We start from the raw sequence: 26847 nt of genomic DNA on the forward strand, positions 1-26847 counted from the left end.
GTAGCATGCATGTCTTGAGGGTTTCATGCTTTTATTGTAGCTATTTATTTAAATTTCGTGATACTCCTGCTGTAAAATGGGATGGAGGCTCAGCTTCTATCACCCCTTGCAGCATTTCTTCTGAAGAGAGTCTTGATGTGTAAGAGTGGAGCAATTCTTAGGAAGAAGTCTTATGAAAAAGGGACAGAAATGAAGAGAAGCAAAGGGGAAGGTTACACCTCCAAGTGAGGTCTGAGATGGCATGCTGATAAGGTGAGATATGCTGGGGGAAGGGCATTTATAGCCATTTTTGCAGGAAGTAGAGTTGATTTTCTTCAGGTCTCTCCTTCCTGGCCTTTCTCAGAAGGATCAGGCTTGTGAACTTCTGAACGTACAACCTCATGGCATAGAGCATCTTCCATTTATTTTCTGCCAGTGAAGCACCAGCATGTGAAGTTCTTGTACAGCACCCCTTTGGAAAAGGAAAACTTCTCATTCTGCATGAGTTCACTTGACCACTTAAAGAAAGACCCTGTGTCCCATCCAAGTGCAAACATGCACAAGCAGGAAAATTAAAGGAGCCAAGGGAGCCTTAACTGCAGATTTTCAGATACTTGTGGGTTTGCTAAACACCTCACGTTTCATGGTGTTTGTGCATGAATGTGTGCATGGCTTGCCTAGAAAAAATGGGTCAAATATGTTAAGTTCAGGTCTACGACTTGGTCAAACAAAGCCCTGTTGCACTTCCGTGGGTGATGCCTCAGAATGCTTTCTGAGTGAACAAATGTTTTCTTACAAGGCCATGAGTGCATATTTATAGGTGTTTTCGAAAATACACACTAAAATATCACCACGTAAATGTGGTTTTTCTGCCTCCTTCTGGAAACAATCCGCCTGATGGCAGACCCAAGTCTCTGTTAACGTGGGTGCTGCACCATCGCAGACACCTGGTTAATAACTTATCACCATATGTATAAACAGCAACGTGTTGTACAGGACAAGGTATCATCTACTCTACTGAGTTCCAAATATCAAAGCCTTCAAAATGTTCATGCACCTACTGCTTATTTTCTTTCTTCCTCTCATTGCCCAGGCCACATAATTACCGATGCACATCTACACAGCTCCTAACCCTGATCTAGAAACCCGTCTCTTGTAGTAAAGCCGCAAACGTTAACTCCCTCCTCCCCCACCTCCGCCATCAAAAGCTTTTCTTTTAGCTGTAAGACAGAGACCTAAACAAAAGGGGTGTATGTTACCGTATGTTACTGTTGAAGACACACAAGCGTGTCCTGATAAACCTTCTGTTTACCAAATAACACCCATGCAAAATTTTGAAATAATGGCCTGGCACGGACCATCAGTATTTGATACCAGAGACACTTTGATGCATCTAAATCTGTTTTGCTTCCATGTTTTGAAGCCAGACCCTAAAACCAGGTATGTAAGTGCATTTTATCTAAACAAGCAGCTTGATTTGTAAAGGTTCTGGCAGCCTATAACTCCCATTAGATTTGCAGGTAACTGTTCCCTCTGAAACCCAGGCTGTTTTCTTGGTGCTTTACATGGATTCTATATGCAAACATGGTGATTCGTGTTTGCAAAACTGCCTAAGGGGCATTGAACATTCATCTCTTAGCGGAAATAGATGGGAGAAATAGGTCTAAATCCCACAGATGTCTTGCAAAACCTCAGTCTTTGCCTGTCTTCAGCACTGTATGATGATGGAAATTCTTTCTTTTCCTGATTTTTTTCTGAAATACAATCAGAAACACAGCGCATTAGAGGCTCCTGTAGTAAATGTTCCGGATATAGCTAAGCTTACTGTTTATTTGCAGTTATCCTGATCTTCCAGCACAGACCAACCCAGAGCAAAACTGATCACAGGGCTGTAAAGGAGTAAGAATCACCTAAAACCAATATAATCCTCCTCCACCCCAGCCTGACCAAGCTGCACACCAGGATTTGAACGTTATTGTACTGCCAGTCACGCAGAGGGAGTGAAAATAACACAACGGGCAGGAGGACCTTTAATTAGTCATTTACTGATTTTTCACTCAGCAAAGCCCTGCCCGTCTCAACTAACGCTAGTTTTGATCTGAGGGGAGGCGATAAATCAGCAATACAGGGTTTCTCAAGGCTGGTCGATGAGTGAATCAAAGAAACCGGTGTCAGGTATGGTGGGGTCGGTGGAAGGTGTGGTGAGCTTGGGAAACCAATTCTTGTACAATAAGAAAATTCTTGTTTGAATGTTTTTTTTTAATAGCAGCTTTCTTTTCAAAAAGAAAATAAGGAAAAGATTAGGAGAGGTTAAAATACCTTTATTTTTACAGTTAAAAGTAGAATTTGGCGCTCTGTTTTTTTCTGAATAGCTCTTCTTGTTGTTCCAAGCTTGATTGACTTATAACTGCATCTGAACCAACCTCCCATCAGTTCCTTTTTATCAGCCAAAGTGAGACTTCCTGTGCTCCACAGTCTGGTTTCCTGATGTGTTTCCTTTTTCCTTTTAACAGAACAAAGGAAACTGTAACTCCTCCACTGCTCCTGTTCCAAATCTCCTTGGGACTCATTTAATGTTAGCATCAAATATTTGCCTTCACTTTTTCTCCCTGCCTAGAGTGATAGTGCCCTCTTCATATCTAACTGAGCTTTGCAGTGGAGGGGCAACAACTACCATAGGTCGTTGTTGCAATGAAGCCACCGTGCTCTCGTCTACCAAAATAAAGCAGAAAAGGGAAAATCTTGGCCAAAGACTCTGCATGTTACTAGAGATGTGGGATTTTTAATATTCTGCTAACAGCGCTTCTGAACAACTGTTAAAAAGAAGCAACTACAGAAGTACCGAGTTATATGTTAGCACAGAGACAAGCGCAAACATAGGCCTGATTCTGAGTAATATACACTGGGTATTTTCAAATTCCCACTGAAATCAGTGCGATTTGTTCCTACTGAAAGTGCCTTTTTCCATTTATCCAAGGAGAGGGGAAACCACAAGTTCAGCCCCTCCAGAATAGGTGCCTTCTACCCAAAGTTAAGTGAATGATGATTGCAGCACATCCGCTAACAAGAAGAGTTTCCAGGGATCCAAGCCTAAAGGAGGAGCAGGAACGATGTTATTTTAAGCAAGGAAAAGAATCAGCATCATTGCCCTCCTACAGAAGCCTTTCTGCAGGTTTCGCTGTACTGACTTGACGTTTTCTCACGCAATAACAGAATCCTATGCCTTTACATTGAAAAATGTTATTTTTTAAATCCAGTTATTTTGCATTACTTAAGGAAAGGCATCAGAATATTATGTCCCTTCTGTAAAATCTGGTAAAAATAAAGGAAGTTTCACCTTTTGTGCTGTGTTCTGTTTATGGAACAATTTCTATACAGTATAATTCAATTTCCATAAAAACTCCATTGATTTAATCCCTATTAAATTCTGAGGATTTGTCCATGAGGGTCATGTTGCATTTTAGGACAGACTCCTGATTAGAACCAGAAGTCGTGACTCGTATGATTAATTCCCTGTATTATGATAGTTGTCCCCAGAGGCTCCCACCAAGATGAACCATGGCACGTAGATGGAACAAAAGACAATAATCTGAGCAGACAAAGGAAAAGAAAAAACTAGGAGGTGAAATACAGGAAGCAACTGATCACTCCACAAGTCACCATCAGAGGTGCGGAGAGTCCTGGTGGGAGTTTGGACCTTAAACATCCTTACGTGAGCTTTACAGAAAAATTACTAGAGCCAGAAGTTACTGATCCATGTACAAGCTGAAGCTGATCAGATCACCACTTATAAATTGATCCCGAAAGACTGAAAGTTGTTTTGAGTCGTTATCACGGTTGCTGTGGGTGTCTTTGAGGCAAACTGAGATTCTAGGCTGAAGTCTGGGTAACTCCTGGTCCTTCGGAGATGATTTGCTGCAGCAAGAATAATCTACCTGACGATAATGCTCCCGACACAAACTTGCTTGCAAAATTTATGCTGCATGTGTGGTAGCATCCTTCTTTAATTAGATCTAATATGCACATGTATATCTTTCTACAGCACAAATATTTATGTTTTAGTGATATTTTGAGGAAACATAAACTAGTACATCTGGCTTCATTAGAACCAAGGAGGATTTAAAAGGAGCATGCACTGAAGTGATTTGTTGGGCAAGAGCTCTCAGTGTCATCCTGCACATGTTACCAAAATTGTCTGTAACAGCTCCACTGTGACTAGAGAACGAATGACCATATGTTAAGTGAGGAAGAGATGCACAGAGAAAACCAGTTTGTCTTACCAGGATCTGGGGGGGGATTTAATGACATACATTTCTTCTGAATCCCATTTTCTACCAGACAAGTGCGTGTGCAAATTTTGTGCATCCTACATTTTATCCGAGTGTCTGAGAGCAGAGGTTTTCTCATTCTCACAGAATGCGGGGTGGTTATTAATGGACGGAACAAGCTTGCCCTTAGTTGCCTGCTCTTCATTTTTGGTATTCTCATATGTCATCTTTGCTTCAGGAAGGATGTAATTATGGTTGATCGTTAGTGTCATGAATTATTTGTGCTACAGTAGTGCCTAGAGACCGGAGCGGTCCCTGTTGTGCTAAGCATTGTGTGTAACAAGAGATTCTCCTTCTAAATTCCTGAGGAGTGAAGAAAAGTTAAGGCACTTGATTCGAACTCCAGAGTGGACGCAATTGTTGAGCTGTCAGACATGACCATGCTTTATCATTCCTTTGCCAAACTCTTCCAGGTTTCTGTAAAGGATGGATGGATCCCTATTGCACCACACCTGCTCCCCACTGAAAAGGACTTCCACAAGTCTCCCAGCTTAAACAGTGCTTTCCCTCCCCGAATTTTATGCCCCAGTGTGTTTACAGACCACTGCCATGCCATGCCATCCCATGCCATCCCATGCCATCCCATCCCATCCCATCCCATCCCACTCTATATATTTGTTTTGCCAGGTTAAACAAAGATTCTCTCATCGCTTTCATATCCCCCCTCTCCCCGTTATTCCTGAGCTGCACCTGTTCCCATCTGAGTTTGTCTTTCCCAGCATGAGTCACTGAGTGTCACACACTGTTCCAGTGCTCGGTGTGAACACACACCAGGAGAAGCCTCCCTGATGCAATTCTGGGATTGCAATGATTTTGCAACAGTTTTGTTGGTTTGTTTGGTTTTTTTTTTTTTTACACTTCTGGTGAGTCAGAAAAATCTGTGAGCAGTTAATTCACCCCAGTCTGCGTCCTCAGCGATGCGAAACGTGGTTCAGTTGGTTGTTCTGCCACAGGTTTCCTGTCTGAGTTCAGGAATTTCACTTCATCTCCTTTTCTCATCTGCAGAAACAACCAAATCCTTCCTTTCCCTCCTGCCTTGTCTGTTCGGTTTGGGGTAGATGTTCCTACATGGTGAGACTGACTTAGTTTTGACCTGTGAGCCGCAGCTGCAATGATCTCAGTGCATGTCCTGCAATGCAACGTAATGAAAAGAAACAGACCTGGTGGTTCTTGACATTATGTTCTTTATAAATAAATGTTCAGCAGCCTTCTGTTCCTGAGACACTGGCATAGCCAGCAATATTTTGGGTCACGCGCTTATTTGTATCCTGGGTTTGTAGCTCTGATGGGCAGGCTTGTTTTCCCTTAGCACAAAGACCATTACGAACAGTCCAGAAGGAGTAAGAAAGGTGTGAAGTCAACAGGTTTTCCAGATTTTTGCAACAAGGAGGAGTCCAGCAGAGTTCATTCACACACACAGCACACAAATTTCAGCTGGGCCCAAATACCGGATGGTCTTACACAAGCCAGACTTCTATTCTACGTGTTTTAAGAAACAGCAGCCAGCACATGGTCAGGACCCTGATCTGATTGTCTGTTTCTGCCATTGACTTCTCACCCTTTTGCAGCTCTAGGATTGGTCGTTTCAAAACTAGCAGCTGCAGACTAACAAAAATAATTTTAAAAAGACTTAAATAATTAGCATAACCCTAAACCACAGAAACCCTGTTTGTGAGCAGCGCTTTTCTCACCACGCACAGCTCTGTGCCAGCCTGAAGGAGCTTTAGCTGACACTCCGCACAAAGGCGTTTGGAAACGTGCAATGTGGAAGGTACGTGTGCGCCCACAGAGAGGTGAATTGTGTTTGTAACAGGTCCGTGTAGCGCAGGAGTGGAAAGTGAAAAGAAATGCCTCTGAATCTTGACAGACCATTCCCCCAGATAAGATGTGTCTTTCCAAGCCCTCCTTGCACCCACAAATACACAAGTCTTGTAGATACTTTAGCTCTGTGATCTTAAATCTTTAATAGCAAGTACAAATGTGTATATGTGATTTTTTTTAACAGAGATGAGCAGGCCTGCCACAGTTTTAATTCAGACAGCAAGACAAAAAGCTATAAGGAATTTAACGGTGTGCAATGGGCTGTACCTGAGCATCAGGTGTATCTGCAAATGAGCTTTGAAGCAGAATTTGATACGGACAGTGGCAGCACATGTAGTGTTTATTGACACAAAGGTCAACGAATGGGCAATATAATCAGTAAATGAAGTGCTTTCTGAGTATCATCAGCTACAGTGGGTAGAGAGGTTTGTTTTAAGAACAATATGTTAGGGAACTACATTTTAAAAAGACATTCTGTGCTTAAAATATGAGGTTATGATCCAGGACACTTGACTTCCACTCCTGGCTCTGGCTGTGACTTTCTGTACAACCACAGGAAGCCACTGAACTTCCAAGCAGGACTGGATATTCCCTGTTTTTCTCTCGCCTACCCAGATCCGGCTCTGTTTGGACTAGGAACCATCGTCCCGAGTGTATTGTATTTGTCCAGCACTTGCACAGAGGCAACTCGAGGTTTACTCATCCTGAGTCAGGCGCTGGAGTGTTTCTCCAGGAATCACGTCCAAGACGTGCACTCAGTTATTCACTCTTCGTTATGACTAACTTAATGGCTTGTATAGATAAGGGTATTTCTAGAAGAGAAATACGTTCAGAAACCTGAAGTTATCTGTAGCAAAGTTTTCTTAGCATCTAAGCTCAGAATCAGTCATCTATTATTTAGCACAAAGATAATGAGAAAAGATCTGTCATCTGGTATCCGCTCAGCAGATAACAATCCTGCTCACATGCCCTTTCTTTTGAAAAAGCTAGACTTTTTAAACAACCCTGTTCAGTAATTACAGCAGAAACCCACAAGTGGAGACTTTTCTTTCTTACCCAGAGACCCTGAGCCAACCATTAGACCTTTCTATGCCCTGATTTTCATAATTGTAAAATAATAATGGGTAATGTTCTTCTGAGGTGAGGCTAAAAACCTGACAAATCCTCACAGAGAGCTTTGTCAGCACTGGATAGAGAATGCTGGAGGTGCCTGAAACACCACTAGAAAATTCTCTCTGAAATGAAGTTCAAAGCAGCTGGATGCAAGAGGGAGGGGTTTTTGCAACTAGGAAAGGAGCAACACTATTTATAGGACCTAAAAAATGTTCTAGTCGCTTATGAAACACAGAAAAAACAGTCTATTCTCTAGAGTCCAAGTAACCTAAACCAATTGCATTAACAGAAACGTGTTGCATTGAGCTTGTACAGTCCCAGCAGCTCAGCATGCGCAGGAGGGGTGGTGGCTGCACCCCGTGTCATCTGCTCAGCACCGCGCGCTCTCATGGGCAGTTTGTTCTTTCCAGCCCTGATAATCAAAGATGCAAAGGTCACGCTGACTGTGGGTCACTTTTCTCGAGCAGAAAGGTATATAACGTGCACGTAAAGCACAAAAAAATCTTTGATGAAAAGAGTCTGATGAGGCCAACCTGCTCTCTTTGCCCTTGCTGCTTGTTCACTCACCAACTTGCTCTTGCAGCGCTGCTGTTGTTTGATTCTGACCTGCCGAGACAGGTGCAAATCTGCCCCCAGATCACACTTGGATGCATGGCGGGCAAATTTTCATGAGAGGCTGCAATAACAAGACGCAGCTTTAATCTCTCAATGCTCTATAGAACTGGGAACCTCTTCTGCACGCACCTGACAGTGGCTGCGAGCAGGGACACAGCACCCAGCTTGCTAAAAACAAGCGCTTTCCAGCAAGGGTGGGGGCACGTTGGGAGGTTTGCGCCGTTTTGTCTTGTCAGCCAGTCATTTAGCAAGTGCCATTTGTTGCAAGCTGATTATTAAAGAAACAAAAGGGAGAGAAAAACGCAGTTAAAATGAGTTTTGCCTTTTGAGCAAGCTCGGAGCCTTCCCTGCCCGTGGAGCTCCAGAGCGTGGTCGGGTATGGGGGCGTTGCAGGAGTGGAAACCCTCATCACAGGTGCCAACAATTCACTCAGAGAGGCTGGTTCTTTACTCGTCCTGATGGAAAAGATGCACAGGGTCAATAAAAAAATGCTCAAGATTAGCCAGACAGGCAACATGAGTCTTGGTCTCTTGACACTTGCTCTTCTGGGCAGAAGCATTAGTGTGTTTTAGAGGAGTGCTCCTTATTTTAACTGGCTCAAGGCACGCAGGACCTTACTTAGTGTAGGAGCTGAGAAATGCACCATGAAGAGCAAGTTTTCTCTCTCTAGTTGCACCTTAGGCAAGGTGGAAGTAATTTTTAGAAACACTAAGAAATTCACATACCTGAAGCATCGTTATAAATTCATTCTACTGAAGGTAATGAAGATAGCCTGTTTTTTTGCCTCCCGTATTTTTAGATGGACAACTGTATTGCAGATTAGACGAGCAGAGGTCTGATCCAACTAAATGCGGAGAAAGTGGTGTGTGGCTTGAGGGACATGAAGAAACAACCTAAGAAATCTGAGGAGTGATTCATCTGACAAGAGTTATCAGGCAGGTGAAAACAGCAAACGAGGGTGGTGTGGTTGTGAGCTGCCTGTGTATTAATACTCTCGTGTCACCAAGCTGGGCTCATAATAAACACTCCATATGATACAAGCACACGTGTCAGGAGGCATCTGGTTCTGGAGACCACATGGCCGCGGAGGCTTAGAGAAAGAACGAACAGGACGTATGGGGCTGAGCTCTGTAGCTGGATGACACGGCAAGGCTGTTGCCAGCTCTTGTGGTATTTTCATCTGCAAAGCCTGAATTGCATTCTAATTACATAAGAATATCATTTATTTAATAAAAATGAGCTTATTAGCATCACAGAGAAGAGCTAGACAGTATGTCCTAAAAGAATTAGAAGCCCGGTTATAAATACAATTAGATTTCTAATCAAGATTGTGCTCAATTAAAAGGCTCTTGGTGCATGTCTACATGGGCACTTCCAGATGATCTGACCCAGAAAAGCGCTAAGCCTGACACAGAGACACTTGTGCTTGTACGAAGAAGAAAAAGAAAAGGAAAAATAGCTTTAAAAAGATGGCTTTAGGGGTCTAATTTTTGGCTGCGAGTGATGAATTGACACATAAGGGGACAGGCAGAATCTGTAGGTGCCGACAGGGTCTAAATGCTGAGGATGCCCAATGGTGACTTTAAGGGCTGCAAGAAGATTCGAGTGGGTTTATACCTTAGACCAGGGCTGTCCAAATCAGAACTAAGCCTGGCAAAAGCCCAGGAAAGGCCTTTTTGGGAGATGAAGTCTGATAAGTTGTTTTCTGCCCCCGCCAGCACATTCCAGTTCTATTATTCCCTCTGTCACACAAATGATAAAAGAAGGAGTGGGTTGAATCATGTTTATTAATTCAGAATGACAATAGGACACCTGGACTAGCACCTGTCAGAATATGATGCAAATTAGCCCAGGAAATCTGGTCTTGATCAGCACAACCATAATGAAGCACTAATAGAACTGATAATGATTTGAAAAGTGTTCATAGGAACAAGCTTTGCTCAGATATTGGCTCAATTGCATTAATTAACGTGGTACATACAGAAATGTGGCATTGCTCCCATTCATTGGTGCTTTTCTGTTGCTGTTTGTTTTTTAAACAGACAAGCCCAAGACTTATTATATTTGCAAACAATGGCATCATGGAGATGCTCTGTTTTACTGCAAAGATAGAGGGGAACGATGTTTGAAAGCTAGAATTAAGCAGGATTTCCTTCTGTTTTCTCAAAGGAAAGGTTAACATTTGCTGATAACTGTCACAGGCTGTAAATGGCCTAAGTGTCATATGATGGATTTTTCTGATTGCTTTTAGTCGAGGTTTTTCAAGATCATGGGGTGTCAACAAAGAACCGAGCTGAACATTCATGAGCTGAGCAAACCTCAGGAGATGGCACTGAGATAAGAGAAAACTGTTCTGACAATGAAGTAATAACAGGTTCTTTGCTTCCTGAGTTACACTATTTTTTAATCATTTTAATGTGCCTTACTGTGTCTCTCTCACTGAGATAAAGCGATCTGCATAGCTGGATATATACTTGCATAGGTTTTGTGAGTGGGTGGAGTGTTTTTTACTCTACAGAGATATTGAGTTGTTATATTATCTGTTTCATCTCCTGTATGTGCTTTTTTTCCCCCCCTCTATCAAACTTTAGGCCGAATTTAGATGATCAGAATGAATTAGAAACAAGTCTCTTTACAATATTCAAATCAGCAGAAAGATGGCAAGGCTGAGAATACGTAAATGGTCTTTCCATTAAAATTATTAATTGCTCTGAATGCCTGCCCAGGAGAAAGGGATAAATGGGGAGGTATTTCATCATCCCACCTGAAAATAAAGGACATGGAAATGGTTCTCCAAAGAAAGAGAATTGCAGGAGTGGATTAATGTGTCCTGAAGATTGAGCCCTAGGTTCCGATAAAAGCATTTTTGTGTCATCAGTGTATTTGTTAATAGAATGCAAAATGCACAGATTTTCTGTCTTCGTGTAGGGTAAACTGCATTTTCAGAAATTCAGGACCACTGATATGTGTGGGGTTTGTTTCTTTCTCATGACATATTATTGTGTGTTTGTAAATCTAGTGGAGCAAACAGATTTTGGGCAAACACAGTGGTTACCGGGGCTCCTGTTTGTGCTGCAGAGAAATCCCCCAATCCAGCAAACCCCCAGCAAGCAAAGAAAGGCAGAGAGGGAGCTCAGCAAGTTGAGCAGGGGGCGCATGGGGTGAAACGCATGCAAATGTCCAGCTGACACAAGCTGCATCCTCTCCCATGAAAAACTTCATCATAATCTGTGCAGAAGCTCACTTAAGGATAAACACAATAATTCTATAAATACCCCAGGCCATTTCCTGTTGTTCTTACTGCAGCTTGCACAGGGTTTGTGTCTGGGTGAGGGTGTGACTATAATCCATATAGTCACACATACATTAACCTCCTTCTCTGCTTCTCTGGCTGGTCGTGTCATGGGCTTGAGTAAAAATGGGGTTTTCTTTCTAAATAAATGCATTGTTTGTCAGTTAACCTGTGGTTCATTCTGCTGAACATAACATTAAACAGGAATGAATTGAGCAATATTCTTTATGTCAAGAATGGAGGCAGCAAAATGTTAAGCTCTTGTGCTTGTGAATAGAGTTGATCTGAATATGAGTCACAGTCACACACACTTTTCATCCCCAGTTATTTCAATTTATGCACATTCTTATTTTTGACCATCATACTTAAATGAAACACACCTTAAAACACAAATTGAGACAAGCAAGCTCCTCCTGGAATGTTTTCTGCTTCATATTCACTGCATTGTGCGTTTTGTTTTAGTGGATTTGTTACTTTAGTGAAAACAGAAGCAAAAGATACACTTACATCGTTTGTTCATTCCATAAATAAAATGGGCAGAATGCAAACAAATTGCAGAGGGAGGCCCCTGACTTCTAATGTATGAATTAAGATCTTAGAGGACTAGACTGAAAGTTCCTGTAATTGTTAACTCAGCAATTTCATTCAAACCAATGGTTTTTTTTAAATAGCATTGGCAACGTGCTCTTTACTCCAGCGGAGACACTTTACTGCTTAAGTCTTAAAAAACCCCCTCCTAAAGTGAAATACAAACCCAGGTTTATGTTATCCAGACTTGCTAAGCTTGGATCTGCCTTTTAAATATGCGTTCAGTTTTAATCAGATGGTCAGTCCCATCTTCATCCAACAAAAGCAATTTTAAATGGTTCCTTCAGTTAATATGAAAAAATAGTTGAAGAAGAGAATTTGGTCGAGATAGCGGAAGATGCACAAACTGAGGAGAAACGGCCTCCTTTGTGAAAGGGACCAGGACCCAATAGCTCATCCGTTTGCTGCTGTCCATAAGAAAAAAGTGTTGATTTTTGCAAAGGATAATTGTAAAACAACTTGTCTGTGAATGCAAACAAACGCGGCAGAGTGGGTGTGTGCAATGGATATGTTTGGTGTGAAAGGCGAGGAAGGAAATGGGGATAGCAGGCAAGTATGGGGAGAAAAAGGCCTGATGATAGAAACAGAATCCTCTGTTCCTCCTAGTGTTCATTGAGGCTTTTTTCTATTAACTGAGTTAAGGCAGAGAGTGGGTTTTTCATAAGCTTTAAATGAGGGGTAAAATGTATTCTCCTTGATTGATTCATATTTATTCCCTTGAAGAGATCCCTAAAGAAAATACCTCATGTATCAGTCTGTAGCTGAGCATCTAAAGCAGTGTCGTTAGAATCCAAACCACCATTGCCATTGCATTTTTTCCGCTGCTTCCCCTACACTTCATTGTTTTTCTAGAGCCAGAGACATGGTCTGATGGTCTGATCTGATCTGGAGCAACTGGAAGCTGATTGAGACTCTTCTGCGAAGACAAAACCAGAGGGTGCTCTGTGGTCTCTGCTTCCCCACACCCACATTTATCTGCAGCATTAACACGTTACCACATATAAGCTTTTGCCCCACCAGCTCTTGTTGGGAGATGACTCATATTTCCAGGTAGGCTGATCTATTCTCACACCTGCAGGTGGAGGTTTAGCAACATTAATATTTATTTTTGACCCTTTGTTAGCTGTATTGCTTGGTACATGCCAGACCTCCAATCCTCTAGCCGTTCGTAGTTTGGCAAATGAAATCAGCCAGAGCTAAGAACTACATAGATTTTCTTAAAAGATGTCTGAGCACCTAAATACATCTTTAGGTGTCTGTATAAACTCTTGAAAATATCATTAAAAGTCTACAGGCTATTGCAATTTTGCTGAGACAGACAGTGCATATTGTGTGCGTTTGAGTTGGAGTCGGTCACGCGTTCACATTTCAATGTATCGACATGCAAACACAGAAGATTTGACCAAGGATGAAGACAGAACTTTTGCTGGCACGGTAGCAAACCTATAAAGACTTAACCAGCCCTTTCTCCAAAAGCTGTAACAGAATTTACTCTGTGTTTATACACAAGAAGCTTCATGCTAGATACAGTCTGACTTATTCCAACTTGGTGTCTTTCTGTCAGAAAGACGCAAGTTTATCCAAGTCCTACCTCTTCACTGGAAAGGTTGATTTTTGGTCAGTTTTCTCACTTGCTGAAAGCCCTACTTTGTGCTTCCTCAACTTTTCCAAGTTTTGTTTTGAAACTACTCTTGATTTAGAAACATAAGCCAACTGCAATATTTTAAGAAAAATGAAAAGGTTAAAACTGCAGTGAAACAGAGTATCTGAAACAAAATGCTTCGCTTAACTTAAGGTGGACTTCTCTGGATAATCATTTTGACTTTTTGCCCGACATCAGGAGTGGAAAATTTCTCACAAACTCCATAATTTTCTCAGGATTTGAAAACAGCATCTCAGCACATTGTGGGTTTGTCCATCTTTTACCCTGTGGCCTGGACACCCCCTCATTTTGCACAGAGAACTTCCACTCGAGTCGAACAAACTATTTTGCTGCCTGAATAGTAAACGAGCCCACATCTCCCAAATATACTATCATTTTAGTATTGAAGCAACAGGAACATCTTTTCTGTGCTTCCTGTGCTCTTCCTTCTCACTTGAAAGCCGAGGAGATTTGGTATATCGAGGTGTGAACATTATTTGTTTTCATTGTGAAAGCACTAAGAAGGCAGAGATACAGAGCAAGACCACATATGGACTGGTGTGCTAAGGTGCCGGGCTCAGAAAAGAGGAAAAAACCCCTAGCAGCCCATTCCCTCAAGATATTTACAAGCAAAATGTTAAGTGAACAGTAATATATCCCTTGCACTGCCCTATCCGCCTGGATATACGTGCAGATATTGCCTGAAACTCAATGTTGGTATTGATTTGGGACTATGCCAAGGCACGCCTCGGTTCGCTTTCTTTCTTTTTAAGCCCTCGATTTCACTAACAAATCAGAAATGGGTCTTTGAAGGCTGGTTGGTTGTTGGTTTGGTGTTTTTTTGTCTTATTTTCTTCAGAAAGAACGGAGCAAAGACAAGAGCAGAACCGCGCTTGGCTTTGAGCCGGGTGAAGACAGCGCTAAAAGGCTGCCAGAGATGACACCCAAATTCCTTAGGCTGGGTTTAACTCCTCCTCTTAAGTGGCCTGAAAAATCCCAGCCAAGCTGATACCTATTTTTTTGATCCCTGTTAAGAGTTTTAATAGCAAGCGAGCGTAGGTTCTTGCTTTTGCACAGAAGCCATCGCTGCCTCTCTGTAGGGTGGCTGTCTGGTTAGCACAGTCAGAATTAGGAGGGGGGCTATTTTATTAGCCGGTAAAGCTGATTGATTTATTAGAGCAGAAATCTCTCGCTAGCTCCGACACAGGTTATTCTCCAAATGCAAACTCTATTTCATTTCACACGCACAAAATAGCCAAAGAGCCTGTGTTATGAATAGACCCCTTTGTTACCCTGCGAATCGACAAGACAGACTGTTTAGTTCATGTCTGTACATTAGCAAAGGAGGACGGGGTCTGTGAGACAGATGTGGCCTTTAATTGCATGGAAATATTAGAAGATCGTTAAGCCATTTTTGACAGGGTTTTCCTCTGACAGAGGGAGTAGAACCATGTTTTGGGGAAGGCGCAAGGAGCAGCCCTGTCTTGCCAGCCCCACAAATAGGACCTTGTCCTACTCCCTCATCCCAGCGCTAAATAAAACCAGAGGAGATTTACTCAGAAGCCCCATTTCCCTGCCAGAGCTACATCTCAGAAAGAACTCTCTTTAAATTGCATCTGATAAAAGGCTTTTCAACACAGCTCAGGGGACTTGCCCTGTCAGAGATAAGGCCAGCCCTATCTGCTCCGCTAAGAACATGGAGATGTGCGGAGACGCCTGCTTCTTATTTATGTTCGCATGATTTGGGTGTAAGAAACGCTTCAGCAAAAGGCAAAACATAGTGCAGTCATCTCAGAAAACATCACAGTGTTGCATGTTGAAGCTGTTCTCTACAGGAAAATGAGCTTTTGGGGTGAGCCTGGGGTTTAGTTTTAGTCTAGGTGCACACTTTAAAAAGCGTTTGGTTGCTTTGCATTGGTTTTCATGCTGTAAAATTAATATAACAAGCTCATGTCTGTCTGCACGGCACCCCTGAGATGTTGGCTTTGTCTATTAGAGATGTTGCTACAAAAGCAGGAGCCTCACAGCTCCATATTCACAGTTACCAAGTCAGAGCTGATGGTTTTCACTAAAAAAAATATCCTACCCAAACTAAAAATATCACATTGATTGCTACAGGTGTGGATTTGCTGGAGATCACTGGGATGCAGAGCTAAGTGACCTACACGAAGCCATAGCACTGAATAGGTCTCCATGCTGGGATTTAACTCCCGATCACACCATGCTCCGTGTCTTGCCTGCTTTCCCTGCAGCAAAACCTCTGCAACTCCCTGTCATCAACTTGTTCCCGGCTCCTGCTCCACCAGGACCGAGGAGATCCGGGAGAAGAAGCCTTTAGATCTCACAGGTGTGGAAAACCATCCCCGAGCACAGAGCTCTGGAGGTGGCAGCAGCAAGGGACCTCATTTATCTGAGCGAGGCCCAGAGCCCTTCTCAGTGCTACTCTGATAAAACCAACAGACTCTGTTAATGGCTACTGATAAGAGATTTCAGTGAGTTTTTAGCTTGGTCCCACAGGAGAACAGCTTTTGCTTTTGTCTGGCAGTTCTAGCCCTAGGATAATACTTGCTGCTTCTATGACCCCCTTCTTCCAAGGACATTGGATCACACTACAAATTCTGAGCTCTTTTGGGAGTAGGTACCATAAGGATAGGGAAACTGAGGCACGGGGACGTTAACAAAGCTGTAAAAAAGCCATTTTAAAATTTTTATTCTCACATTATCTGTTCTTGAGTTAACCAGAAGGCAGCATTCAGGGGCTGGTTCTAGTAGACAGGACACAAGAGATGGAGTTAGCAGTATATATTTAATCTGTATATTTGTTTTCAGCAATAGCTTTGCTCTAACATCAGCCATCAGAAGCTATTTTACTATTGCAGTTTCCTGAAACATGAGTGTTTGTAGTGTAGTCTTTCCTCTGTGATGTTTGATATCACTGGGAACAGCACCTTGTCAACTCCTTTTTATGTTGCAATGTTAACTGTGGGTTCCAACCCAGGTGCCAATATGGGATTTGGACATTTCATCCAAGAGGTGGGAGCGGTGAATTGAAGATTAAACCACCAGAGTTCCTTTGTAAAGAAATGAAAAGCCCCTGAGACCTTCCAGTGGTGTAACCCGGGTTTTCCTGTTCAAATATCTCGATGGAGATTGACAAAGAAAATATCTTGGTGTAATCCTGCTGAGCTGTTTTCCTTGGAATGCAGCGGGCAGGCTCGTTCGCAAAATCTCTGCTTTTCCTATAGGCGTGTGCAAGAAACAATCTTGTCGCTGGAGCCGCAGGGGCCGGGCTCGGCGCACAAGGAAAACACAGCTCTGTGCCATCCCAGCGGGGTGGCAGCCGTCAGCTCTGCTGCCAAGTGCTGGAGACCAGTTTGGAACTGGAGCAGGAGCCAGCGCAGGCTGGGTGTTCTGCACAAGGCACCAGTGCTCGGCTGGGCCGTGATGGCACCTACATTTGCAGCCAGGATCAGTGGGCAAAGGAATAGGAAAACCTGGTCTGGGTGTTGTTGCCAACTCTTTTGGCTGGTCGGTCTCATGAGTTTTAAATCTCCAATTATAGAGGGATTCAAAGGACTGGGGCTCGCAGCTCCCACAAAATGTGTGTGTGGTTTGTGCAACTTCAGGCTCTTGTGAAAATCTCAACCTCAGGACTTGTTAATCCCAGTTTTTTCTGGTTAAGAGGCAGATAACAGCTTCACAGGGCTCTATCAAGCGTCTGCAGATGCTTCTTGGGGCTGAAGTAGGTTCCTATGAGTCCTGAACCACCTCCCCCCTTTCCTCTTATCTCCGTGCTTCACGTGAAGCACACTTGACAGCGAGCCTAAGCAACCAGCTCTGGGCTGAAAACTGAATTTCTGCCCTGAACATCAAGAGCACTGAGGCCCTGACTGCACATTTAATCCCAGCATAGCTCAGGGACTGGGACCAAACCCAGAATGCAAACAGACTTGAGCCCAAACGCTTGAAATCTCAAACCAGATCTGGTTTAGGATTCAGTGTTTGCCCCCTTTGCTATAGCGTCCAGACCTTGCAATGTGCACTGTGGATGTGGGTGATGGATTGTGCCTTTTATTTCCCTTCGGCTGAACATTTCCATCACTAAGCACTCCCTCGGTAAGAGGCGTCGAGCTCTGCTCAGGACTCCTACCCCGTTCCACACACCGCGCTCTCTCCTGGAGACTCCGCTTTGATTCCTTCACGCTGTTGTTTTTCCTTAGTCTGGAATAAGTCATCTTGGGCTGAAAGTGCATGTTTTGTTCTCTGCGGATGGAAACATAACAGCACCCGATGAAATGTTTCCTGATGGGCTTCCTGCGATTGTGAAGGGAATGGTGTCAGAGAACAAAACAGGATACGATTGCGGTGTTTGTGAATGTAACTGGGACAATGGTATCAAAGTGAAATAAAAAATAATGAATGGGCAGCGGCGTAGCGGTGAGTCAGAGCTCACAGGAACCTGAAATATTTGTCTCTCCAAACTGCCACCTCCCAGGTCTTGAATTCCTGGGAGAACGCTCTTTTTCCAGTTTCCAGTGCTTTGGCGGTAGGAACCTAAACTGCAAAGATAAGTTTTTTGGTTTGCACCTGTTCCTTTGTGCTTTTAAGGCTCCGTTTTATGTCCTTTCCCAAGGCACACATAGGTGTGACATAGCCCCTCTGACAACAAACCCCCCGTACTTTTGGGTTTCTCATTTTACCATTTTCCTTTCTAGGGTGAATCATTTATTTTGCAAATATTAGATTGCTCTTTGCATGTGGAAAACAAAAAGAGCAGGATCGTTATATAGTCTCGGTTTCTGGTCTGAGTAAAAATACCACCAAAAAGCTCTCCCTTCAGAGAAACGGTGGCACTATCGCAACAGGCAAATGCAGCTTAAAGTCAGCTCAGGTTTTCTGACACAAAACGCTCGCTCAGTCTGCAAACACCTGATGAAATATTTGCCACCCAAAAGCAGCCTCTGGCACCACATCAAGGAGAGGAGCCGGGACAAAGCCGAGGTCAGCCCAGGGTTCCTGAGCAAACTGCATTTATTCTTCAGGATCGCTTGGGTTTGTCAGGCAGCCAGACTCTGAAACCATCTCACAGCTTCTCCTCCCTGTGTCTTCGGCAGAAAAGACCATAAAAATGCTGTAATAATATTTACCAAAGTGTGTATGTTCACAGTTATATCCATGTGTCTCTGTTTACCAACACATCTGCTCAGTATAAGTCAATTATTTTACAAGGATGAGTGGGGGATAGAAAATGAAAAGGAAGGTGAACTAAAATGAGGTGGATTTGACTGCCCTGCTCTGGAAAGGAATCAGCCACGTAGTGTCAAGTTATTCTTAGTGAGAAAAGCTGTGAGCAGAGATCAGCGGTGATATAAGCACATTAAACTGGCCAAAGAGAGTGTTAATCTATGGCAAAGGCTGATTGATTTTCTGGAAACACTACATAGCTTGGAAAAGATCTCAAGAGATCATCTGGTCCTCCCGCTGCAGCAGAGTTGTGCTGATTAATTCATGGAGGTGAATCTTTTGTAGTTAAATTAGCTGCCAAAAAATGGAACCTGGCTCAAACCAGGCCAGTGGCAAAGCTCCCAGCGCTTTTAGGAGGTTTAAGGTTTTACCCCCAAGGTTCAGGACTCATCCTAAATCATCTCACAAGTGTGAAGCACTTGAAGTGGGATCTATGGACCCAAGAGTGCGGGGAAACCAGAACAGCGGTCGCTCCAAGATTTCAGAACCTGTATGATCGCGATGTGATACATTGGACACGTCCTGCCTCAGATCACACCATATTACTTTTTAGAGGTCAAGAGGCCACAGCAGTAATTTGGGCAGGTTATTTTATTTCATTTTCCCCACTTTCTCTCCTAGTTCTGCGCTGAGACCGCACAGAATCAGCTCCTGGAGATTCCCCGTGTTTGGGGCTGGGGCCTCCTTATCACCAGCCCTAACACAGCAACCATGTGTGTCCTGGTTATTCCCATTTGCTATTTAGCCTGTTGGAAACAAACCAACATAGGCTCTGAGCTGATTTATGTGAAGTCTAGACTGAGGGAAAAAGAGTCGTCGGTCCAGAGCCTATAAATGTGTGTATGAAGTCAAGTGCTTTCCTGAAAACTGAAGTACAGAAGCATGATTTTCTTTTTTCCTTTTTGAATCAGGTTTTGGGGACCTCGAGATAAAAATAATAAAGCAGTCATTTTCTCAACCTTCTTTTACCCACTTGGCAGGAAATTTCATGCAAACAGTAAATATAAAAATGTAGAAGAGCAATATATTTCCTTATTAGACATTTTGCAAAATCATTTTGCCCCATTTTTTAGCTGCCTAATTTCAATGTGGTTTTGCTCATTGTGCCTACCTTATTCCTGCTTTGTTTCCCCACTGGAGTGAGTTACTAAGCTGTGGCTTCCCATTTATTTGAATTGTGAAGATCAGAACAAGATGGGACTGAAGGGGGTGGAAAGGCACAGACTGGGGAACATGTCCTTCTACAGGTTACGCCAAGGTCAAGGGCACGGATGAGAACAATCCTCTGCCTTCAGTTCAGTGCCCAGTCCATCCTAATCTGCTGCCCCAAGACCAACATGGACTCTACTCCTTTTAAAATTCTACGTTTGACTCGTTTTCTTGTAAGTCTGATGTTATCTCGTCTCTGCTCGTCTGAGGTGTTGGCAGCAGAAGTGCTGACTTGTAAAACTGCCGTGCCAAAGTGATTTCTACTCGAGGAACGGATCCTCTGCACTAACCTCAGGCCTTGTGTGAGGCTGGTTGTTGCTGGTACCTAATATTTGAGCGCTTTGCATTGTACATCTGGGCTTTTCAGACACTGAACTGTGCTGGTAGCATTCTCTTTAGAAAAACATTTCAAGAGCTATTTTCCTGCAGGACTAAGAGTGGCAGAGAGATATTATTGGGAAAAAATAAAGTCACCTTTCTAGAGGCAGAAGAAATCTTTCCATGCATGGCATGGTGATTCAAGTACTCAGCATTTTCTTCTAAGTCAGACTTTGTGGAGGAGGATGAACCTTTGATCTTTAGCGATGCCTTTTAAATGTGGTTATGGCCAGAAAAGTGAACTCAGAGAGCTCAAAGTCAGTATTCAGTGTAAAAGAATTGCATGCACCTGGAAAGAGCCGTTATTGTAGATGTTGGGTTATACCTGGGATGAAGCTTTCCTTGCCAGTGAACTTGGATAAGATTAAAAACCTGAACTTTGAGGTGCCTTGTCCAGAGCAAACCTAGCGAGGACCTGAGGATATCCTGGAGCAAGCTCTATTAGCTCAGTCATCAATGCAGCAAAGACTGCGGATGGAAGAACATCGGGGTAAATTATATACGTTTGCATTGCACAGTTACCCCTGGTTTTTACCTCGAGGTTATTTCTCAGACACGCTCTATTTGTGTATTGGCTCAAATGCCCTGCTCAACTCATTAACTAAGTGAAAACTTTTACTAAGCCTGCATGGCAGCTCTGCTTCGCAGTAAGTAGTCAGAATAACTCACTTGAAGCATTAGTGTGCTGTTATTAATAATAGCCATATCACGTATTCATGTCTAAGGTGTGTTCCAGCTCGAAGGGAAGTTGTTTCAGCACCCATAGCAATGGGTGTCTTTAATATGCGCCCTGCAAAGGGCTCTGCAGAGAGCTGAACCCGCCTATTGCTCCACTGTGAGCTGTCCTAGACGGGACTTGCCACATTTATGCCAGGAATGTGATTAAAAACTGGAAAAACTGAAGCCAGCCTATTCCCAGAGGCAATATAATGTAACATATATGCCAGAATAACACACACACAAGACCCCCGTCTCAGACTCAGCCCGGCCAGCTCAAAGACACAACGGCATGGGGGGAACCCTGGCGAGCTGTGGCTGCCTGGTGAGGTTATTTCAGCACCTTTCATGCCTCCATGTGTTTTCCCTGTTGCCCGTCGCCAAACACGAAGTAACTCTTGATTCCAGTGGGACAGAAACTTGCCCACCAGTGTTCAATTTAACTGTTGATCTCTTCCTCAGCCAGAACTTCAGCCAAATGTTTCCTGAACAGATTAGTCCTTCAAAACTGAATCTAGCCAAGCAGAGCCTCTGATCGCCAGTATAAGGAAGGTCGTACATCTGGTTCATGGCCTGACACCCTGGCAGGACCTCTTCCAAGAGAGTTAAACTCAGTCTCAGCTAGTCCTCACTGCTTGGGGTGGTATCTGAGTGGTCCCCATACCCTGACCCTGCCAGCTGAAGGTGACCTGCTGCTTGCCACCCCTTTGTTTTTCTGTGGAGCTGCCGATATGATTCTATAATGTACCCACCACGGTGAAGCCGGTGACAGGAGGCGTCGCTGACGTGCCACCCGCCTTCCCCTGCATACCACCAGCGATGCTTGGTTGCTATTTGCATGCACAACCCGCGTCCTAAGCAGGTGTTACAAGCCGCTATCTCTGCCTGATCTGCTCTGATCTTCGGTTCCCCCAGAGCCTTGAGTTTGTAGCTTTTGTGGCTGTGAGTAACTCAGGTTTTAGCTCAAATGATTCCTGGTTCAGCAGCTGCTTGTTCCTGCCATGGCACTTGAATTTCTTTTCCTGCATGCGACATTCTTAAAGATGGTGGAGTTTGCAGTCCGTATCTGTTCAAGCAGCAAAATGCAGCGTTTCTTGTGCAACTGCCTGTGAGTTGATGATGTATTAGTTAATGCCAGTTGGTGCTGCAGGCAGGGCCTGGCAGCTGCTTTGTCTTTCAAGGCAGATCCTTATCTGAGGAGGAAGGTTCCTCCATCAAATATTCCATATTTCAGAGGAAAGTGTATGTAAAGGTAGCTGCACTTAGATGCAGCATTAATCATTGATCCCAGTCCAGGGGTGTTCTTTGGGCTGGGTTTTTCGGAGGGGTGGGATGGTAGCTGGAAACATCCCTGCTTTCCCATTTTTTATCCCATCAGAACCTTTCTTGAGAAGAAAAATAGCTTTAGGCAGAGCAGTCATTTTCCTAGATATTTTTTCCCTAAAAACCCCCAACTTTGTGTATGTTTTTAGACTGGACATCTCCAAAACCACACATTTTAACACTTGCTTTGATGATTCTGCAATGGTACTCACGGTTTCCCCGCCTCTGACCAGTAAGATTGATGCACAGACTAGTCTAGACTGGGTCTAAACAGTTGTAATTCAGTCCAGCACCTCAGGTATTTGGGGTTCACCTCTCGCCATAAGGTAAGGAACCCCACATTTTAAACTCCGAGCTACTCAGGCTTATTTGGGTTTGTTATGTGATCTGAGATAGAAAAGTGTTGATATTTGTAAATGTAGAGCACTGACCTGACTCTTTCTAAGTGGGTTAATGTCAAGCTGAGAGGGATTTTCACGGTTACCCAGTGTATTCTAACTATTGACATTTTTTGTGATGATATCACGAGCCTGATACTATCTGATTTGCGCTTAGATTCTCGTGTAATCGGAGCATTCCAGCTGCTGCACTTTTCTAAGCTCTCAGAATTTCTGTTTCCCTGCCTGCCTGTGGAAGAACTTTGCAAAACTAACCTTAGAAATGCAGGAAATTGATAGTCAAAACGTTTTGTCAACATTTGGAGTTTCAGCAGGAAAAAAAACACAAAGGTTGACAACATCCTGGTTTTAAGCATTTCTAGAAATGCTCAGTTTGGTAACTCCCTGGTCCTACATTTCCCACAAAATAAACAAAAAGTGTCAAGTAATGCATTTCTCATCCCGCCACCAGCACCCATAACTCTGACCTGTACTGACTGCTCCTCCTTCGCTCACAACCTCAAAATATAAACGCCACACAAGACCCTTTCAAAGAAGAAGTATAGACCTCCAAATGCCACTCCAGAAATGTTACACGGTGCGTGTCTCTTGAGTTGGTTTTGGACCAACAAGTGCAGGCAGGTGGGCAGGTAACTGGGTGAAACTGCAGATGAAGCTGCTCATAGCGAGTGATGAGAATAATGAAGCACCCAGCAGCCACTTCACTGTTTGCAGAAGTTAAGCTAAGCTTAACTCTTGACCCACCCAGAGCAACACAGCAGCAGGACAAAGCAACCCGCTGGTTTTGCATACGGGTTGATGGACCCCAAAGGATCTGATTCAACCCGCAGTCCTGGCAGATGGCAATTTCAGACAATGCTGGGCAGCTGTGGGGCCCTCGCAGGTGCTCCCCAGCTCAAAGAGAGACTACGAGTGGAGTTACTGGTTTAGTCATGACTCTGAGCACTTGTTTCTTCTTCTCTTTTTTTCTCCTCAGGAGGCTCTGTCGGTGGTGAGCGACGACCAGTCCCTCTTTGACTCCACGTACGGCGCTGCCACTCACCTCCCCAAGGCAGATATGACAGCATCAGGGAACCCTGACTACGGCCAGCCGCACAAAATCAACCCTTTGCCTCCCCAGCAGGAGTGGATCAATCAGCCCGTCCGTGTCAATGTTAAAAGGGAATATGACCACATGAACGGATCAAGGTAAGGAAAGGCCCTCTCCATATCTACAGAATCTTAAATAAAAGCAAAGCACACGCCATCCCCCTGGACTTCACTCAGTTTTTAATGGCCAGAGGATCTTGCTCGTGCAGTTCCACCAGTCCCCGCAAATGCTGGACAGACTGGGACACCAGGGACAGAGTTCACACCATAAACACTGCTGTGAATCACACATTGCATCACTGCGTTCAACATCCCACAAACATGCCATGGTTCAAGGGGCTCCTGAAGATGGAGTCGGTCACAGAGGAACACTTGGTGTCTATACCAGCTCCAGAATGAAGCTGCACTAATCGACTTTATGAGCTTCACTGGAGGGCATTTATTTTTGCATCTCTAACTAGATTCGTGCTCTGGCAAGGCAGAAGCAACCATATGAAACTGAGAGCTATGTGATAGAGAAGAGAAAAATAGGAGACTGAGATCCTTTCAAGCAGTCTGTGGGGTGTAACAAAACAAAAGTCATATATGCCCATGAATTCCGCATGAGTATATGAGAGTTCAGGAGTAGATTTGAGCAGTGACGTTAACCATGAAAGGCCCACTGCTTATGTATCTTCAACAGCTTTTAGGAAAGAGGTAGGAAACCTGTCCCCCACTATTCATAGCCAGAGGTGGGGGAGCTGCATCGTTTTCCTGTTCAATAAGAAATTCAAAGTCTTGAAAATGTTTTATTATCACAGCTCAGATTGCCTCTCTTCAAAAATATTTCTATAAGTCAAAAGCCTAGGCAAAAATTGCACCCTCTTACACACAATAAAGAAAAGTTTTTAGAGTGCATATTAATGTTTAATTTTAATTTCAAAGTCACAAACACCTCTAACATTTGTACAATGTCAATGCACGACAGTTAAACTATCGAGGGGTTTTCTTCTTTAGCGTTCGCTTAGGGCTCCTCTAACAGCCTGTTTTCCTGGTTTCTGAGAACCGAGCAAAGTGCAGAGTTTGAAACAGAAAGCAGCCTTGCACTTTCAGGCTTCTATAGTGAGATGATGGTGTTAAAAACTTCAAACGGCAGCGTGTTTTTTCCTTGTAAGTATACAGTAGATGCTGATTTTACTACCAGATAAAGGTCTTTGCGTCAGTTGGTCTCTGACAGCGATCATATGTACACTGAATTTGATCTTGCCCCAGCTGAACCTTAATATTATTTCTGGACTTCAGGAGAACTACATGGACTAGTGTTTCCAATCTCAGAATTGAGGTTGGAACATGGGAAAATTAGTTATTTCCTGAAAAACACCATCCCTAGGTAACACGGCTAAAGGGATGGATCTCGAAAGTACCAGCAGGGTGAGGTTTTTCCTAATCATGAGGACTACATGCTCTGTATAAATTCTGTATGTGTGGGTGCTCATATGTCCAGAAGTCTGTGTAACATTCTCATTGTGTGTGCAGTGCATGTCCTGGGAATCCAATGTTTTGGGCTGCCCTTCCGTTGTGATCTTTGTGCTACGATTTCTTCATCTGTTCAGAAAAAAAGGGGAAATAATACTACTTTGATCAACTGATTCATTAACAACACTAAGTGCTGTGATACCCATAGAGAAAGGGCTTGGAGAAGTGTGTTTATTCTGGGCAGAAAGGAAATCCTTCTGTATGGCTTTGCTCAAGCCTGCAAGTTTCTTAGGCAGAAAGTATCCTTAGTCTCTCTGAAAATGGGTAACAAGTTCCCAAACCCTTAGAAAAAAGAGACAAGGCTGTTTTGAATGTCAGAACCAAGCGCTGAAGTTGCTTGCAGCCTTGCCTTTTATAACTTGTCAGCACAAGACCTCAAATCCACCCAAGAAATAAGAACATTCATCTGATTTATCCATCTTCTCTTCCTAAAAATGTGCCTTTTCCCCCATATTCCTTATTCCAGGCTGGGCCAGTCCAGTTGCTGGTTCCTCTGCCCATCAGCTGCCCAGCAAAACCAACACACCATGCAAGTGACAAATGCCAGGCTCAATATAAATTAACTTGAACTGCAGGCTGAATAACAAAACCCATTCCCCCTCCTTCTCTGTCCTTTTCTCTCTTGTTTTTCAAGCATGCTCTCTTACCGGGTTCCAGCTGCCTCATTAGAGGGAGCAGCTTTTATTCCTTGTCCCACCTGTGCTTGAAGTGCGAGCGTTTTCTGCTCATCGAGAGAATGGTTTGTGTACTCTAGGGAGTGATAAAGCTGTAGGAAAGCTGGCAATGGAGGGAGCTGGGGAACGGTAAGGGACAGTGTCCAGTGTCCGCTATAGGCAGGTCTGACTGTGCGATGAGTTGGTTTGGACCCCCAGGGTAGGAGAAGAACCTCTCCAAGCCTGGTTTGCAGAGACATCCCCCCAAGTGCTAAACAACATGGAAACCTGACCAGCTTTCCACCTCATGTCAGGTTTTCCTGGTTTTCTCCCAAGTTGGAAAGAATTCCCCAGATAACTGTGTATAGGGGATATTAAATCAGTGGCAGGAATCCGTGTTTTAGGGGAGAAAATAGGACTTCTGTATTATTGCAAGATTCAGAAGGAGGGATTGCATGAAAGTTTTGAATTCAGGGACTGAGAGTGTAACTTGAAATCTTTGTTCTTTGCTGGGTTTGTGTCTTTATTTCATTTATTCATGGAAATATCTGTCTCCCACAATGTGCTTGTACAGTTCCCAACATACTAAGCCTGGATTTCTGTTGGGACCCTTCATGATGAAAATACAATCATTTATATTTAAAAAAAAAAACTTTTGCATTTTAAATTCCAATGAATAAGGAGGAGGATTATTTAGAAATACACTGGGTACAGTTTAACCCAATTTACTGTCCAATAGATATTTTCCTTACCTTTTACTGAAATTCCAAATGCAAAGGGTGAGCTGATCAACAGCCGTTCCAACTTTTGACTGTTCGTCCTGCAGATCTGCATTTGTAGCTACACTTAGAGAGTGGGTTTCAAAAAGGCATTACAAAATTTGCATGATCTCCAAATGTGAATGAATAACGTGCTGGATGTGCACACGGATGAGGTTGGGGCA

The 26847-nt window shown here is 43.5% G+C and overlaps 1 protein-coding gene across 6 annotated transcripts in view; it reads left to right on the top strand.

Moving 5' to 3' along the window:
• Positions 1-26847, top strand: part of FLI1 (Fli-1 proto-oncogene, ETS transcription factor) — a 71344-nt gene that overhangs the window by 16739 nt on the left and 27758 nt on the right. For 5 of the 6 annotated variants that reach the window (XM_065040369.1, XM_005508588.3, XM_013369049.3 and 2 more), the window contains one exon: positions 23624-23835. In XM_065040369.1, the coding sequence (XP_064896441.1) occupies positions 23624-23835 (212 nt within the window). Of the gene's footprint in view, positions 1-12588; positions 12787-23623; positions 23836-26847 lie in introns of all 6 variants that reach the window. The other variant, XM_065040370.1, reaches the window with a different exon arrangement.

The sequence above is a fragment of the Columba livia genome, chromosome 24, assembly GCF_036013475.1.
Source record: "Columba livia isolate bColLiv1 breed racing homer chromosome 24, bColLiv1.pat.W.v2, whole genome shotgun sequence".
NCBI lineage: Eukaryota > Metazoa > Chordata > Aves > Columbiformes > Columbidae > Columba > Columba livia.